Source organism: Histomonas meleagridis, assembly GCF_020186115.1.
Source record: "Histomonas meleagridis strain 2922-C6/04-10x chromosome Unknown contig_104, whole genome shotgun sequence".
Lineage (NCBI taxonomy): Eukaryota > Parabasalia > Tritrichomonadida > Dientamoebidae > Histomonas > Histomonas meleagridis.
Window position 1 is genome coordinate 401,414 of NW_027150750.1, and position 18,346 is coordinate 419,759.

Below are 18,346 nucleotides of genomic sequence, written 5' to 3' on the forward strand. Positions count from 1 at the left end.
AATGACTTTTATCCGAATGCTATATTTAATGGAAGAACATCAGAAAATGCTATTATTCATAATAAACATTGGGCTTCAGTTGTATATCTTTGACCTAGACGATCATTTTGGGTTTAAAAAGTGTATTGTATTGTATACAAATTTAAATGGAAAGTGACTAAATTCAAAGGAAATGAAATTTTTAAAAAATTATTTTATCTTCATAAAAATTTGTCTGCTGTCATTATATGTTATATACTATAATGTACTAAGCATATTACAAATAATTTTAAAATTTAAAATAAATCTATAAGAGGGAAAGTTGGTTGACACTGTATTGTCTAATCACTTTTTACCAAAACATTTTAATAATTACTGTCAATGTTTGGCGATCGATCTCCATAATGAAAAAACAAACAAAATATTAAAAATAATTTTTGAGTTTATTAATTTGCTGAAGTGCTTATTTTTGGTCCAATGCCTGTAGTCTTGCCTCGTTCTTTGCCAATATAATTCTTGCCTTAATAACTCTTGATTCTAATTCCAATCTCTTCAACAACGTTGTCTTTGTTGCCGCAGACATTTGTCTTGTTCCAGCCTTTGTTCTCTTTCCACCAGCAGCTGCAGCCTTTGCTTGAGCTCTTCTGTTATTTAATGATGTTTCAGCCATTGAAGAAAGTTGTTGAGCGTTTTGTAATATCATCTTCAGAGTGTCATTCAAAGTCTTTTCTTCAGTTTTATCAGCGTCGTTCTTAATTGAACCCAAGAAATCTTTGCACAATGTTTGTAACTTATTAATTTGTTCGATTACAATTGTTTCAGGTTCTTTATGTTTACCATCAGCGATTTCATTAACGGCGTTAATTAATGGAGGAATTATAGTTGAAATAGTTTGGCCATGTTTAAGTAAATTATCAATGTTCTGAGTTTGAGGATGATCTTTAGCATGCATTATCACTTTAAGAATAGTATTAGTTAATGAAGAACCTATAGCTAAAGTTTGCATAGCCCATTCGCGTGTCATTGAAGAAGGCTTCGATTCGATCTTCTTATGACAATCAGTGATAGTTGTAGTAATGTCTTGAATTGGTTGAGCTACAGCCATTACTTTAACTACATAAGAATCACGTGTAGAAGATTCCTTAAGTGAAATTTCGACTGCTTCTTTACTATGATCTAAAACAGAATCGAGATTTAATTTAATTTGTTTTAATGTATTTGTTGAAGTCTGAGACCAATCACCACGTAATAAAAGTTTAGAATGTAAACCTTTAATTAATTGATCAAAGTTTAATACAATTGTAGTCGCGCAACCTGTTAAAGCAGTTTGAAGTCTTAAAGTAAATGTTTTAACAGATACTATAAGGATTTGTTTAACAATCTTCTCCATTAATGGGATTAAATCTAATAATTTATTAGTAAGTTGATCATTATTTGTAGTATTTATTATTGAAACAAATTTAGATTCTTCTGTTTGATATTCTTTTATGAATTTAATTAAATCTTCATTAGCTTTAGAGATTGAGATCTTTGTATCTGGTACAGATGGCATTTCGAATGAACGTGGAAGTTTCTCTGCATTAACAGTATCTGGATGTAATTGTGCAATTGTAGTTAATCTCATTAAAGCTGTTTCTAATTCAGTCATTGAACCTGTTAATACATAAATGTTATCTGCCATTGATTCAACTTCTGTATTAGATGCAGAAGAACATAATTCTATTTGTGTTATAAATGTATTTAAGCAATTATTGAAATCGGATTCTGCTGATTTATCTTTGTTAAGTTTAAGTAATGATTCTGATGCTTTCTTTAATGAAGCAATGATTGATTTAACTTCATTTTGTTGTTTATCCATTATAGCTTTATAAGTTTCTGGGATTTTAGCTTCTGATCTAGCAGTTAATGTAGATAAAGAGAATGAAATAGCCTTAGAAACGTTTTGTAAGAATTCAAGTTTCTTATTATCAATTTCTTCAACTGGTTTATCTTTATCCCAATATTCTTGTTCATCAATCATATCATTAATTGAATCGACAACTCTAACAAATGATCGAGTAGATCTTTTAACAGTAGTTAATGATACTGCTGAATTTTCCTTTAATTCAAATAATCCTTTAATAGCTAAAGCAGTAGTACGTGTCATCTTTAATAAATCTTTAATAGCTTGTTGAGATTTACAATTAGAAACATTAGCACCTTTAATAGCAGAAGATTCCATTAATGAAATTAATTTAATGATATTATTAATTGATTTATCAGTAGCCATTACATCTTTCTCTTGGAATCCTTTAGCTAATGACTTAGTATACTTTTGTAATGTTTGTTTAGTATTAACAAATTGTTTACCAACACTTTGGAATGATTTAATTTCATTAACTGTCTTAAATGGATCATTAGTTTCTTTATTAATGATTTGTTCAAGTAATTTACATAAATCATCTGATTGTTTAATAAGTTGATCATCAAGTTTACCTTGTGTAGAATAAATATCTAAAACTTTAGGTTGAAGTCCAATAATTTTAGATGTAACTTCTTTAATGAATTGAATGTTATTACCTGCTTCATTAGTACGAACATTTAATGCTTGAATATCAATTAAACAACCATTAATTTCTTCAATATCTCTTCTTTGAATAGCTCTATGTAAGTTAGCAATAGTTTGCATTGCTTTCTCATGTAAATCTTCTTCTTTGTTATTCATTTCGGTAACTGCTTGAGCTACTTTAAGATTATTTAATAATTCTGCTAATGATTTACGATATTCAGTACCATCTTTAGGATTATTAGGTGCATCTACAGATGAAATAGCTAATTTCTTAATTAATTCAAATGAACGCATTGGATCATCAAACTTATTCTTTAATTGTTGGTTTAATTGTAGGATAACTTTAGTCATTGATGTAATTAATTGTGGTGAAATTTCAATTAATTGTTTAACTTGTGAATATGATGGTGTTGAAGAATGTAATAAATTGGTTAATAATTTAATAGCTGTAGTGTTTTCTGATACAAATATTTCTTTACATTCATCATTTGATAATTGTGACATTGTTGGGAATACTTGAATCATTGAAGTTAAAGCATCAACTACTGCATTAGTAATTTCAATATGTGAAGCCTTTTGATATAAATTAACATTTGTAATTTCATCAATACTTAAAACTTTCAATTCTGTATCAAATAATGAATTATTATTTTGATCTTTAGGTAATAATATTTGACAAAGTTCATTAATTACTGCTAAACGATTAGTTAAATCTTGTGTAGAAACTCCAGATATCATAGTATTAATTGCTTCTGGTGAGTTCATGATTGGTAATAATTTAATTGCCATATCATTAGCTTGTTGAACATCTTGTAAAGGTATTGAATTAGAAACTAATTTCGCATTCTTCATTGAAGGTAATTCATTAATTTTAGCACTTAATAATGTTAATTGACTACAAAGTGCACAACGATTTGAATATTCTTGAGAAATTTCAATCTTTTTAGTTAAATCAGATGAATTAATTTCAACGTTTAGAAGATCAACATCTTTTTGTTTAGATATACCATTAGAAATAATATTAAGTTTATCATCTGAATAAACTTGTTGAATATTATTTTGTAATACATTAGTTAAATCATCAATTAATGAATAAATCATATAATTATCTTCAATTGAGTTTTGTGAAACTAAAGCTTTTAATTCATCTTTATTCTCATTTAATTTATAGAAATCATTAATCTTATTTTGTAATTTCATTGCATCATTCGTAGATAATTTTTTAATGTTTTCTTTAGAAAGTTCTACAAATGAATTATTTTCTTGTAATATTAATTGTTGAATTTCTCTTAAATCAGTTATAACATCATAAATAGTTTGTAATTTTTGACAATTTTCTATTATTGTTTTAGATTCATCTGGTTTAATTAATGAATATGAATGATCTTTAGTTTGTCTTTGAATTAAAGCAGCACGATCAAATATTTCATTCTTCTTATAAACAGTTAATGCATGTTCATCAATAGATTTAATAGATTCACATAATTCATATTTCATTAATCCATAAGCATCTAAAATTTCTTCAGGTTTGAATTGGTTTAATATTTCTTCTGGTGATTTAATATATAAATCATGGATTTTACTTACAATAATTTTAGCACTTAATAATTGATCAGAAGTTATTTCTTTCATACGTTTCTCACATTCATTTAATTTAGCTTTAATTTCTGGATTATCTTCAATTAATTTAAGAATTTGTTGTGAATCAGAATTATTTAATGTTAATTTAGAGATGAAATTAAAGATATTATTACTTTGTATTGATGACATTGAAACTAATAATTCTTGTGATGAAATAGAAATTGCTTTATTATTATGTTCTTGTAATAATAATGATTGGAATCCTTGTTGAATTGCATCATTAAAATCTGGTACATATTTAGATATTTCTTGAATGAATGAAGATTGTGTTAAATGAATTAATTGTGCTTGAATTGATTGAATAACTTCAGTTGCATTTGATAAACTATTTAATTTATTAGATAATTCTTTTTCATTCAAGAAAGTTAATTTTTTAATAATTGATAAATTCTTCTTTATTAAGTCTTGAGAAATTATATCTTCTTTTGAATTTGGATTATTAGAAATTAATTTATTATAAACAGAAATTAATTTAATAATGAAATATAAGTAAGTAATCTTAAATGCATTAGAATATAATGTTCTAAATATTAATGAAGGATCTAAGAATTCAAATACTAATGCTTTTTGATTTTGTTTAATAATTTCTTGTTGTTTAATATTAATTTGACGAATAATTTGTTTAATATTATGTGAAGTACTTGTGAAGTTATAATTGATTGAATTCTCATTAATTAATGTTAATGTATGATAAATTATACGATGGATTCTAATACATTGTTCTAATGATAGATTCTTAATATACATATCTAAATTATCTTTAGACTTTTCTAAATCAATTAATGTTTGAATTGTTTGTTGAATTTCTAATAATAATTGTGATGAAATTGGTGTTTCTAAAACTTTTTGACCTTCTGGTGTAGAAATGAATTTATAAATTTGTTGATTAACAACACAAATTTCATGAAGAATTGAAATTAATGATTGTGACAAAAGAATTAAATCAGAGAATCCATGAATAATTGGATTACCATTAATTGGCTTAGAATTAATAGTTTCATTAGGATAATAATTGAATAAACTATCAAATATATGTTGTTCCATATCTTTATTTTGTCTAATATAAGAATCAAATATTAATTTACAATTTGGTGATAATAAATTAATTATTATATTGGATAATAAAGCTTGATTTTCAATGATTTGATTTGGTGTCATTTGTGATTGAATTTCTTTAAGTTTTTGTAAATTGTTTAATGTTTCAAATTGTCGAAGGATTTGATTCTTATTTTCTTCAAATTGATTTGGTTTAATATTAATAGTGTTTAAGTTATTAATCTTCTTTAAGATATTTGGAAATTGACAAAGTTGTTCTTGTTGTAATGAATGAATCATATTTTCTAAACTTGACTTTAAGAATGTAGTAATGAATAATTCTTGTTGATCTTGTGATATAATTTCAATGTTTAATGCTTCACTAATATTCTTCTTAATATTATCTTGATCAATATCAATAATTGATAATTTACCTATTGATTGAATATTTTCAAGTTCAAGTTTCTTAGTATTATCAACTTCTTTTTGTTTTTGTTGTTCTTGATTTTGTTGTATAATTTTAATTGATTGTTCTAATTGACTAAATGCATTCTTAGCTATATCTAAACATACTTTATCATCAATTAAATTAAGTAAAATATCTTTTTGTGATATTACTCTATTAGATTCGATTAAATTAATTGATTTATCACTATAATTCATTGGATAATGTTCACCAATTAATCCCTTTAAATGTTCTAATGAATTTAATATAACTTGTTGTTGTTGTGCAAATGTTTCAGGTGTAATTGAATTAAACAATTGTGAACAAGCTTTAGCTGCAGTATTAATAGAACTATCAATAGAAGAAATGATATCAATATAATTAATTTGAGATTTAGGTAAATTAAAGTCATAAATAAATTGTTGTTGAGGCATAGAATATTGACAAACACTTAATTGTTTCTCTAATATATAAAGTGATGAATTAATTTCATTACCAAGTCGGACACCATCAAATGAATTAGGATATCTTTCCCAATATTGAATCACAGGGTTAATTGAAGATAAAATCTTTTGTTGTTCAAGAATTACATTCTTATTTGTAATATTATTTAATATGATTGGAATTGATTCTTTAATAAATTGTTTATATTTGATAGAAAGTGCATTCATTTGTACTGGATCGAAATATAATAAATAATCTTTAGTTGATAAATCATTAATAAATCCATGAATCTTTCTAAATACTTCTTTAGGTATTTTCTTTTCAGTTAAACGTAATTCATCAATAGTACATATTAATGAAGAAAGTTCATTATGGAATAATGCTGAGAATATTAAATCTGTTTGATATACTAATTGAGAATATTCATTGAAACATTCTACAATTGGTTGAATTACTGAATCTAAATCTTTTTCATTTTCTGTGCTTTGAATTAATAATGATACATTAGTTTGTAATTCATGCATTGTAGAATAATTTAATATTGCTGCAGAAATTGATTGACAATTAATTAACATTTTAGTATCGACATTTTGTAATGCTTTTTGAGTAGATTTATAATAATAACATGCAGAATCATTAGTAAATGAATTAGAATCATTAAATATTTCATCAATATATTTCATTAAGTTTCGTAAAGTTTCGATACATTTAGCTGCTTTAATAGTTGTAGTAATTGTAGATAATTCTAAATGTCGAGTTCTTTGTTTAGCAGATTTATCAGTACAAGAAATAATCTTTTGTGCATCAATTAATTTATTTAAGCTATGTTTCATAAAGATTGGTTGTAAGATAGATGAAGCATAAGTTACATAAATAGGTAATAAATCTTGATGATCATAAATCATTGATAATGAATCAGAATAATTATCATAAATTTCACCAGATATATTTTCATTAGTAATATCTATTAAATCGACAACTTGATCATCTAAACCTGATAAAGTTTCTTCTGGTAAAATTTGTTTATTAATAATTAATGGCGCAGTAATTCTAATATCAACATGAGGCTTAGAAGTAAATTTAGAAGTAACTTCAAATAATGAAAGTAATGGATCAATTAAATCATCACATTCTGATTGTTTAAATAATTGTGGTAATGTTGTATAAATTGATGAATATAAATCATCACAAAATGCTTGTTTTTGACGTGGCTTCATTTTAGATAATGAAGAATTCGCATAAGAAAGTGATGCTGATAATGCATTAATCATAGTTTTAACATTATCTGGTAATCCATCGATATTTTGTTTAGCTGTATTCCAATCTTTCTCGACTTTCTTAATTGTATCTAATAATGATTTTTCAAATTCTTTAGAACTTTCTGGTGTCATATGAGGTTTCATTAAATAACGTAATACATTATTAGTATTATATTGAATTGTTTTAGCTGAATCATGAAGTTTGTTCATACCTAATACAGGTGAAATTAATTCTGTTGTCGATGTTACAAATAATAATGAATCACGTAAACGTGTCATTTTCTCTGTTAATAATTTTTCATTATTAATATTATTTGAAATTTCTTCATCAATTTTTCCAAGGTTTTGTATCATTTGATGAACTAATTCTTTAGTTTGTGGATGAGGTAATAATAAAGGTGATGCATGAATTTCATTAAGGATATTCTTAAATTCACGTATTTGTATTGAAATTTCAGGTATAGATTCTTGAATTTCTGCTTCGGAATCAATTTTATGGAATTGTTTAGCATCGATTTCTGGCATTTGAACATTTGGTAAATGACGAACACAATTAACAGCATCATTACCTTTTTGTACAAATTGAGAAATTTCTTGTGCAAGTTTTTCATTTAATTCTTTAGGTATTAATTGACGAATATTTGGTGGTAACATTGATATCTTAGCTTGTAAATTCAATATAGCATCTTTATCATTTAATGCTAATTGATCATTATAATCTTTTTGATTAATATGTGAAGAAACTGAATGTTTAACTTGTTGAATAGCATTAACCCATTCATTGAAGATAGTTTGTGATTCATTATTATCTTTAACCTTTTCACTTTTAGAGATATTATTAATAGTTTCTTGAAGTTTATCTAATGTTGGAATAAATTCTTTCAAACATCCTTTAGTAACTTCAATTGTAGGTGGTGGAACTTTAAGAATTTCTTTATATTTACGAACTGTATTATTTAATGGAATATTTTGATTATCTGCAGCATTAACAATTTCACGTTGATTCATATGTTCTTCAATCTTTTCAATTGTATGATAAAATAGATCTGTTTTATCAGCAATTTTAGGTATTTTATTCTTTTGTTTTTGTAAGAATTCTATTTCACTTTTAAGTTGATCTGCTAACATTGGATTAGTTAAAGTTTCATCACTATTTAATATTTTTGCTAATACTTCAATTGATTCTTGAATAATGTTTGTAGCTTTAGTTATAAATTCTTTAGAAGGTTTAGGTCTATAATAAGAAATTTGTGTATTCTTTAATGCCTTTTTAGCAGAATCGAAATAATTAATTACAGAACCAATAATTAAATCTAAATCACCAATTGCTGGATATTCAAATATTAAGTTTTGTACATGTGTAAGAGATTTTTGGACTTTATCAATATAATTTTCGGCATCCTGAATATAATTTTGTGAGAATGGTTTAGCATGAAGATGTTTACGATATTCATAACCATCGAAATAAATTTCTTCAACAGATTTAGTTCTTTGTTGAAGTTTTGTATATAATTCATTATAATTTTTAACCATATCTTCATCACCAGTCTTATGCATTGTATTAGTTAATTGGAATAATTCTGCTTGTGCTTGATGGAATTGTACTATATGTTGACATTTCATAAATTCTTCAGTAGGTATTGTTTCAATAAGTGTAGCATTTAAGTCACTATAAAGTCGTTCATATAATATTTGATGAAGTGGATCATTAGAAGCCTTTTGTTGTAATGTAATAGTTTTACTAATATCAGGTAATTTCTTATAAGCATCTAAAGCTATAGTTTGAATTGCATATACTAAATCACCTGATGAAGGGAAATCTTCAAATCGTGGAATTAAACCTTCTAATTTAGAATGGAATGTTTTAATTGAAGAAATTGTTGTATCAATGAATTTCTTTTCATCTGCTTTAAGTTTAGATAATGATAAATCATCAATTTTATCAGTACTTGTTAAGATTAATGATAAATCAGATTGTAATCTTGAAACATTTTGTGGTGTAATTGATATTGTACTAACTTCTAAGTTACAATTATTAATAACATCGAGATCTTTCCTTAATAATTCAATTATTGATTTAACTTTAACATCATTTTGTTTGTTTAATTCTTCAATACCATTATTTAATGTAATTAAAGTTTTAGTTGATGAATATAATGCATCTGAACGTACTTTATCATCATTTGGATTTGCCTTTAATATCTTTGAAGCTTTAGCTATTTTACTTGTATTATATGTAAGATTTGAATAAAGTGATTCAACAATAACTTTTGTAGCTTCGCTTAAACTTTTATCATCTTTTAATTCCTTTAAATCTTTTGATTTTTGGATAAATATTTGAGCTGATTTAAGAACTGCTGTAGTTGAACCAGTATAAATCTTATAATGTTGTGACATCATTGTATTTCTGTTTTCACTAACTTTACTTAATGATTCTTTAACAGAATTTACAATATTTTCAATTTTACCTTCCATTTCAATAATATCATTAGTACCATCAGTAATGAAACATATATCCTTTAATTGTTTAAGTTTAATAATTAAATCACCTAATAATGGGATAATATATTTATCAATTAATTTTTGATCTTCATTTTCAGTATAATTACGTGCTAATTTTGTAAGATTTGTAGATATTTCTTTAAGTGATGAAATAATATTTGATGGATTAGTACCCATTTCTTGGAATTTCATATATTTCGAAATTATAGATACTGTTAAAGCTTCAGTAGCTTCAGAGATATCAATTAAATTCTTTGATATTGCAGATATTTGACCATTATCTGATATTTGTGAATAAGAATATTGTTGTTTCTTACATAATTGTAATTCATTATTTAATGCATCTTTAGCAGAACCAAATATACCCATAATATCTCTCATTGTAGTCTTAATTTCATCATTATAACCAGTATATTTAGTATCTAATGGATCCATTAATTGAGCCTTTTCACGTAATTCATCAATTTTACCTGTAATATTCTTAAGTTTCTCTTTAAATTCATTAGTTTCTTCTGGATTCAAATCATTTAAGTTATCATAAATAAAGTCTAATCTACGAGTAAATTCATCAAGTGAAGTACTATCTAAATGTGAATTTAATTCTTCGAAGTTATCTTTAATCTTTTCTAAAACTCTTGAAGCTCTTGTATATTTAAGACCTTCATCAGTAGTACGCCATGAATAATTATCAACTCCATCTTCTGCACCATAAATATCTACAACTGGATCAACTTTAGTATAAGTATAATGACTATCTACAGAATCATCATAATTAGTAGAATCAAATGTAGCAAATTCTACTCTTTCAATAGGATCATCGAAATTAACATCAAATGCATTATAATTATCAAATGTAGTAACATCTACATCAAAGTTATCATAACTTGTATCTTGAATTGTAATTGCTTCAGCTGATTCTTTTTCATTACCACCTTTACGTGAGATAATATAAGATAATTGTCCACGAATTTGTTCTGCTGATTCTAAGAAAATTGAACTACTTGTAGTATAATAATACATTGTAGAGATAAAACTAACAATTGGTTGAACTTTGTCGACTTCAATAATTACATGATGATAATTCGATTGATGATCATTAAACTTCAATATAATTTTATTTGTATCTTCAATTTCATAACTTGTAATCCATTTATAATCAAATGATGCTATGACTTTAATTTCGGTATCATCTTTAATTGATACTTCAAATGGACCTAAAAGTAAAACTGCTTCACGACGTGGACGTTTTAATGTATCAATTAAATCAGTGAAACGAATATTATATTTCTCAACACCAAATCCTTGACGATCACAGACATAACTAATATATTTAGCAGCTGCTTCTGTTCTAGACATTGGTGGAATTGATTTTAATATATTATCAAATCTTCTTAATAAATCATTACCACTTTGAACTGAACTTGGAATTAAATCAGTTAAATTAGTAATTTGTCTTTGTGTAACTTCAAGTGGATTTGAAGATTCATAATATAATGTATAAACTGCTAAACATAACATATCATTTTCTTGAGGGATTTGAATCTTATTATTAATTACCATACGATGACAATCTTCATAAACAGAGAATAATGTTTCATTATCAAAGAATGCTTCTTGTGGGAAAATAAAGAATCGACGTTTGAATAAGAATTCATTAAAGTTATTTGTTTGAGAAATTACACTTTGATCGAAATATAATGGATCGAAACCATTACCATTATTTGCATATAATGTGAAACATTCATGGAATTGATAATTGAAGTTACTTGCAATTTGTCGACAAGCTTCTTCTACATTAAGTGATATATCTATAACATTAGTAGTAACTAAACCTGAATCATTAATAATACGGACATCTTTCAATAATTCTAAAAGATAAATCTTTGTTGAGTTTGAAATATTATATTTACCAAAGATTTGATCTGCTGGTAAAACTTGGAAATTACCATCTTCATATTGTGCTACTAATCGATAAGTCATAGCATTCTTAATATTATAATAATCTGCAAGTCTATCAATGATTGTATTAACTTTCTCAGTTAATAAATATGGGAATACTGTAGGATACCAATGACCTAATGCATTAGCAGTTTCTAAATATAATACATTAACAATAGTTTCTCCAATTTCTTTTGTAGCTTGATGGAATGCTTTAAGTCTTTCATTTCTTTCTTGGAATTGTGGATTAACAATTTCGATAAATGTTTCAATATAATTATATATTAATGAAGCAGATTTAGTTCTAAATTGTAATTTCTTAATAACAAAGTTCTTACCATCATAAGATTTCTTTGTAAAGATAATTAAATCTTTTAAGATCATTCGAGATTGAAGTTCTTCATAAGGGATAAATTCGATATCAGATTGACTTGGGAATTCTTTAATATCAATACCTTTAACTGATACTGATATAGTAACTGAACGATTCTTATCTTTTTGTGCATTCTTATCCTTATTTTTATCTTTCTTATCTTTCTTTTCTTTGTTTTCAGTATTTTCATCTTTATTCTCTTCATCTTCAATCATTACTGCATGATAATTCTCAGCACAAGCAAATGTATTATTCATAGCTCTAGAAATAAATTCACGACAAGCTTCATTCCTTGTAGTAATTTTAGATTTATCAGTTAAAGCTTTACGAATTGTATCAATTAATGCTTGTTTAGGTTTCATACCTTTAGGTAAATAAGGTGCTAAATTAGTAGGAATTTCAATTTTATGAGTTTCATCATCATTTGAAGGATCTGTATAAATTTGGAAGATTGCTAATTCTGCTATTTCAGTATCATTTAAGTCATGATTACCAGATAATACTGTAGAACGAACATCTTGATAATAAGTATTCATTAAAACGTCAAATGAAAGTTCATCAATAAATGGATTAATTAAGAAATAACGATGTTTAAAGATTAAGTTTGGCATTTTACGTGTTTTAATTTGTTCATAAATAGATAATTGATACATTAATGGTTGTAAAACACCTTCTTCTTCAAAGAATAAAGAATAACCTATATAATCATCAATAGAAAATTGTAATGCAATTTTAGGTATTAAATCTGCTACAGTATTAGTAATATCAATGAAGAAGTTCTTTTTAACTCTTGAAGAATTTTGTACTGTAATTTCAAAGTTAACACTAAAGACTTGTAATACCATATCATCATAAGGATTCATTTTACCGAAATATTCATCATGATAAAGCCAACGTTTATGATCAGTAGTATATTGTAATAAACATAAATATTGACCTTTAGTATTAAGTTTAAGATGTTTAGCTGCAAGTGAAGCAACTTTATCACCTGTTTGACGTTTATCAAATGAGAATTTATGACTTTGTGCATTTTCTTTAGTAACTTCTTCATTACCTTTATATAATAATACATTAATTTTTTCAATGTTTTGTAATTTACCATCTCCACTTGTAGTTTTACTTACATCAGTAATAATTCTTTGATATTCTTCAATTGTAGAACTAATCTTAGATACTATACCTTCTGATTCTATATCAGCATAAAGCAAAGGTTCAAATGGTGATGAAGTATATCTAAATGATAAGAATGGATCTAATACATCAGGTGAAATTAATTTCTTATAATCAATAGTAATATATTGTTCTTTACCATTAGGATCACTAAAGATAATTGAAGTTGGTGAAATTAAAACTTGAATATTACGACGTACAGTCTTCTTAGGATTAGAATTATCTTCATAAATAGCAGGATAATATTCACAACCAAATGTAGGTATTTTACGAGCTAATTGTACATATTTCTCTAATGCTACATCTTTATCAGTAATTGGTTCTGTTGTGAAATATTTAATTAATTGTTTATTATAACCTGATTTACATTTAATATTACGTGGTAATAATGGTGTAATATCATTAGGTACTGTTTGAGGTGTAACAGGGACATTAGAATTAGGGAATAATGAATAATAAGCTAAATGAATTGCATCTTCAACAGATATTTGAATTCCACTTGTTAATATATGTTCTTTAATATCATTAAATGTAGCAAGTTTAGAAGCAACTGTAATAAAATCGATTTGAGAAATAGCAAAGAATCTACGCTTGAATAATAAGTTTTCATAATGTACAGTTTGTTCTGGTAATGATAAATTCAAGTCAAGAGGTTTAGGATCACCACCATCTTCTGGTATAGTATATAAAGTATAACCTTTACATAAAGTAGTATTAAATTTATGACTAATAACTTGTACTAAATCACGGACTTTCATTGATATATCAAGTCTAATTTTCTTTTCAACATTTAATGAATTTACAACACTAATAATTGGGAATCGTGGAATTACAAATAAAATTGAACCACGAACAGGTTTAGCATCTCCAAGTTTACCATCAGGTTGAATAAATCTAAAGATTCTATCATGAATATTAATCATAATTGCATAATCATCTTTTCCTGGTTCTTTAGGTATGACTAAGTTTAATCTAAGTGATAATTGCTTAATAATATCATCAAATCTTGTAGCAAGTTCAAGCCATACACGATCTAAACCACTTGCACGTTGTAATGAGTTTGTAGGTTGTAAATCAATCATAGGTGAATGAGATACACCATTCTCATCAATCCATATACCTTGTAATTTCTGACTATCTTCAAGAACTCTCTTGTTATCAGAAATTTGTCTTTCGACAATTAATTCACGGAAAATTGTTAATGATCCTGATATAAGCATTGATAATTCTACAACACGTTTAGTCTTAAATTCAATTGTACTTAATTCAGTTGTGTTTTCTTTACCATAAATAACTTGAACTCTTTTAGAATCCGTCTTAAGATTAATAACAAATTTATAAGGAATTGTTAATATTCGTTTGTTGTTTTCTTCAACAAATAAATAAATCGGACATACAAATAAATATCCATCATGTGGTCGACTTTTAGCTGGTAAAGGTCGATATAAAACATGAAATGTATGTGCACCAAATCTTGGTAAATCTCTAACAATTCGAATATAACGACGAATTGCATTAATATTATCCATCTTTTCATATTTAGCAAGTCGTTGTTTAAATTTAGCAAGAATTTTAGAATTAACTTTAAAGTTTGATGGTACTATACTTGCAAATTTATCAGGATTAAAGTATGATGTATCACCAGGTACTTTAGCTTCAATTAATACTGATAATATAGCAACTTCTATAACTTGATCTTCTGTCATACCACAATCATTATTATTAATATAATCTTTACATTCAATATATGCATATTTAGCTGCAGCAGCAGATGAAAGATCATCACGTGTTAATGTCATATATTGTCTCTTAAAGTAAAGTTTTACATCGTCAACAGTTTTACTTTCAAAATCAGTACATTGTTCTGGAATAGATAAACGTGGATCTAATGCGACTAAATTTGCTCGATATTGTTGAGTTCTTTGTTTTTGTGATTGTTCTGATTCTTCTTTTTCTCTAAATATAGAATAACCAATGATTTTTGGCATATGAAGTTTTGTAAATATTTGACCAATAATAGTTCGAATAGGTTCTGATAAATCTGGATTTTTGAATATAACTGCTTTAACAGTACCATCTGTTAATTTAAATCGAATTTGTTGTTGTACACGTATAATATTAATTGTCATTCCATCATCAATACCTAATGTGCCAATGAATTGATCTGGTTTTGGCCAAATTGCTTGTCCATATTTATGAATTAAAATCTTTTGATCAGGATATTCTTTTTCATTAAGATAACGTAACGCAAGTTTAAGTACTTGTTCAGCAGTAAACTTCCTATCATAAACAAATAATTCACCTTCTCCTGGTTTACTTGGACCATTAGTTGTATGTAAACCAATTTTATCTTCTTCATCAATTGTATCAATCGAAATTTGTTTGTTTTGTACCTTCTTAAGAACACGTTCTTCAAAGATTTGTTTTGTAATTGATGAATATTGATTAATATATGATAAAAATATATTAAACTTACGTTCAAATCGTAATTCTACTGATACTGGTACTCTACCTTCATTTAAATAATTAATTGTAACTGTTGGTTCATTAACTTCAATACCTCTAATACGGAAATATGGGATATTTGCATTAATAATCTTTGTCTTACGATTAATAATAGCTAATCGAATTGGTGAAAAATGTGCATATACTTGAATCTTATCTTTTTGATCATGAGTTTTTTGAATAAATGTACATGAAAATTGGATAGATGCTAAATCTGGTATACGTCGAGCTTTGCCTAAGAACATACGGATAGCATTAATTTGATCGGAAGGTTTTGGATGTGAATCGAAATATGTTAATGCAGGTTTTAACATTGAATCATTAATATATCCTTGGAAACGTGGTGAGAAAAGTTTCTTTTGTTCAGGTTGTTTCGATGGATCACATAGTATAGCTAAAGCTGCAAGTTCAATTGCTTCATCTGGTGTAATATAACTATCCTTGTTTACAAGTGCTTCTAACATATCTCGATATGCAATTAATGCATTTTCAAGTGAGCAAAATGTTTCTTTCGAAAATACAAAATACATTCTTCGGAATTGTAATTCTTCAAAGTTATTTCGTTGTTGTGGAATGGATAATTGTCCATCAAGTGGCTCAAATTCATTATCACGTTTAACATTAACTAATGTATACCCACGATAATCGGCAAAGCAAACATCATTAGCAATATATTGAACAACATCATTAACCGGTTTGGTAATATCAATCAAAAATGAATTAGTCCCAAAATGTGGACAATAGATAGACAGTGATTGGTTCTTCTTAAATACGCGGATAAGCATACCATCAACCGGATTGAAGTATTCAAGGTTACGATCTTCATCAAACCATTTGATCACAGCTGGAGAGAAGCATAAAAGAATGGAATATTGACCTTTGGCACGTTGATGTAAATAACTAAGAGCACGTTGAACCATAACAGCAAATGGAAATGAAACTTCGTATTGACATTCAATTCCTTTATCATCTTTAAAGCCATAAACGGTAAATAGATTGATCTTCTTTGACGTACCTTCATTCCTGTTCATGCGCATGTCATTGTTATCATTAAGAAGTGATTTGGTTTGAATGTTGAGGTTGATATCATCGCCAATATTAACTTCATTACGAAGAAGTTCTGGTGTAGCACCTGTCTTAAGCTCTGGGAGTGCAACTGGTGGAAGTTCTGGGATTTCTTCTGTGAATGGAAGTGGAGTATTTTGAGGGACAATATAAATCGAATCGCCATCATTTACACCTTGAACTGATAAAGGAACGTTTAGCTGAATGTAGTAACTTGTTTGCTTTGGGGTAACTACTATTATAGTGAGTTCATTAGGTTTATAAGGGATTTTCAAGTTGTAGCAACCTACCATAAGCATTTGGAAACCTGTGAAATCAGTACTATATCTGAATGGCTTTCCATTCGAGTCAGTAATAGACGTTGATGTCTTGAGGGTGACAATCGAATCCATACAAAAAATAATTCAATTCTGAATTCAATTTTTCCCGAAATTCGACAGATTTCATATCACAACCGATGGAAAACTGCTTTCGTAATTCAAATAAAAGATTATCTCATGACATGTCATTTATTTAATTTCGAGATCAAAATAAAAATTTTTCATAAAATCTAAATAAAAAACATTTTAATGTTTGTAAACTTGCTATGACAATAATCATTATCGATATCATCATTTTTAATTACATTTTTAATGAGCAATAAATGATTATAATAAATCTTAAATGTTCGTCAGCAGTTAAAAAAATACAACACTTTTATAAAAATAGATGACTGTTGATCAAATTAGACTTGACCATTAAAAAATTCCTGAAATCTTGGGTCATTAACATTAACATTTGGCAACTTAGAAATAGTAGATTTAACAAGCTCTGTATCTTGAAAAAATGTGATGATTTTTTGGGATAAATCATATTCAGCTTTTGATTGCTCCAAAACTTCCTCTAAAGTTGGAGCATGCTTTTTTGGTTGCGCTCTAAATGATGCAAAATCGGGTCTCTGTTCAAAATTGCTAAGTATTAATCTTTCGTATAAGTTATTATTCATTTCATTTCCAATAAAAGCATTTTCTCCTTCGCTTTCTTCTTCACGTTCATCTGTGTCATCAGTTGAATAACTATTAGAATAATCGTAGTAAATAAATGGATAAGTGAGACCATTTAATTCATCTTCCTCTTCAGTTGAAACTTCCTCTATACTTTCTGATCCATATTTATCATCTGTATCACTCAAGAAATCTTCTTCACTTGAAGTGCTCATGAGAATAAGTAAAACTAGAGTTCATGGGGTCCGACCAGATATGTGTTGAAAGTATTTTTGCAGAGAATGAAAATATCTCGATAATATCATAATATATTTTTTACAACTCAATAGAAATATCGTAATTATAGCTTCTCCTTAAGCCCACAAGAAAATTTTTGGGTTAGCCCAATAGTGATCATATTCTTATTGATTTATATTACCTTTTATCAAGTTTTTCTGTCCAATTTGGTTCTTCTTCAAT

General features: G+C 26.6%; 2 protein-coding genes across 2 annotated transcripts; both read right to left on the reverse strand.

Annotated features, from left to right (window-relative positions):
* Nucleotides 1-442: 442 nt before the first annotated feature.
* GO595_000580 (uncharacterized protein) lies at nt 443-17,296 on the reverse strand (the record flags this gene model as incomplete). The annotated part of the gene is made up of 2 exons (XM_067919075.1): nt 443-4,194; nt 5,515-17,296. The coding sequence occupies 2 exons, from the start codon at nt 17,294-17,296 to the stop codon at nt 443-445; spliced, it is 15,534 nt and encodes a 5,177-aa protein (XP_067779360.1).
* Nucleotides 17,297-17,628: 332 nt separating this feature from the next.
* On the reverse strand, nt 17,629-18,102 carry GO595_000581 (uncharacterized protein; the record flags this gene model as incomplete). Its single annotated transcript, XM_067919086.1, has 1 exon — nt 17,629-18,102. The coding sequence occupies one exon, from the start codon at nt 18,100-18,102 to the stop codon at nt 17,629-17,631; it is 474 nt and encodes a 157-aa protein (XP_067779361.1).
* Between the last annotated feature and the right edge of the window lie 244 nt (nt 18,103-18,346).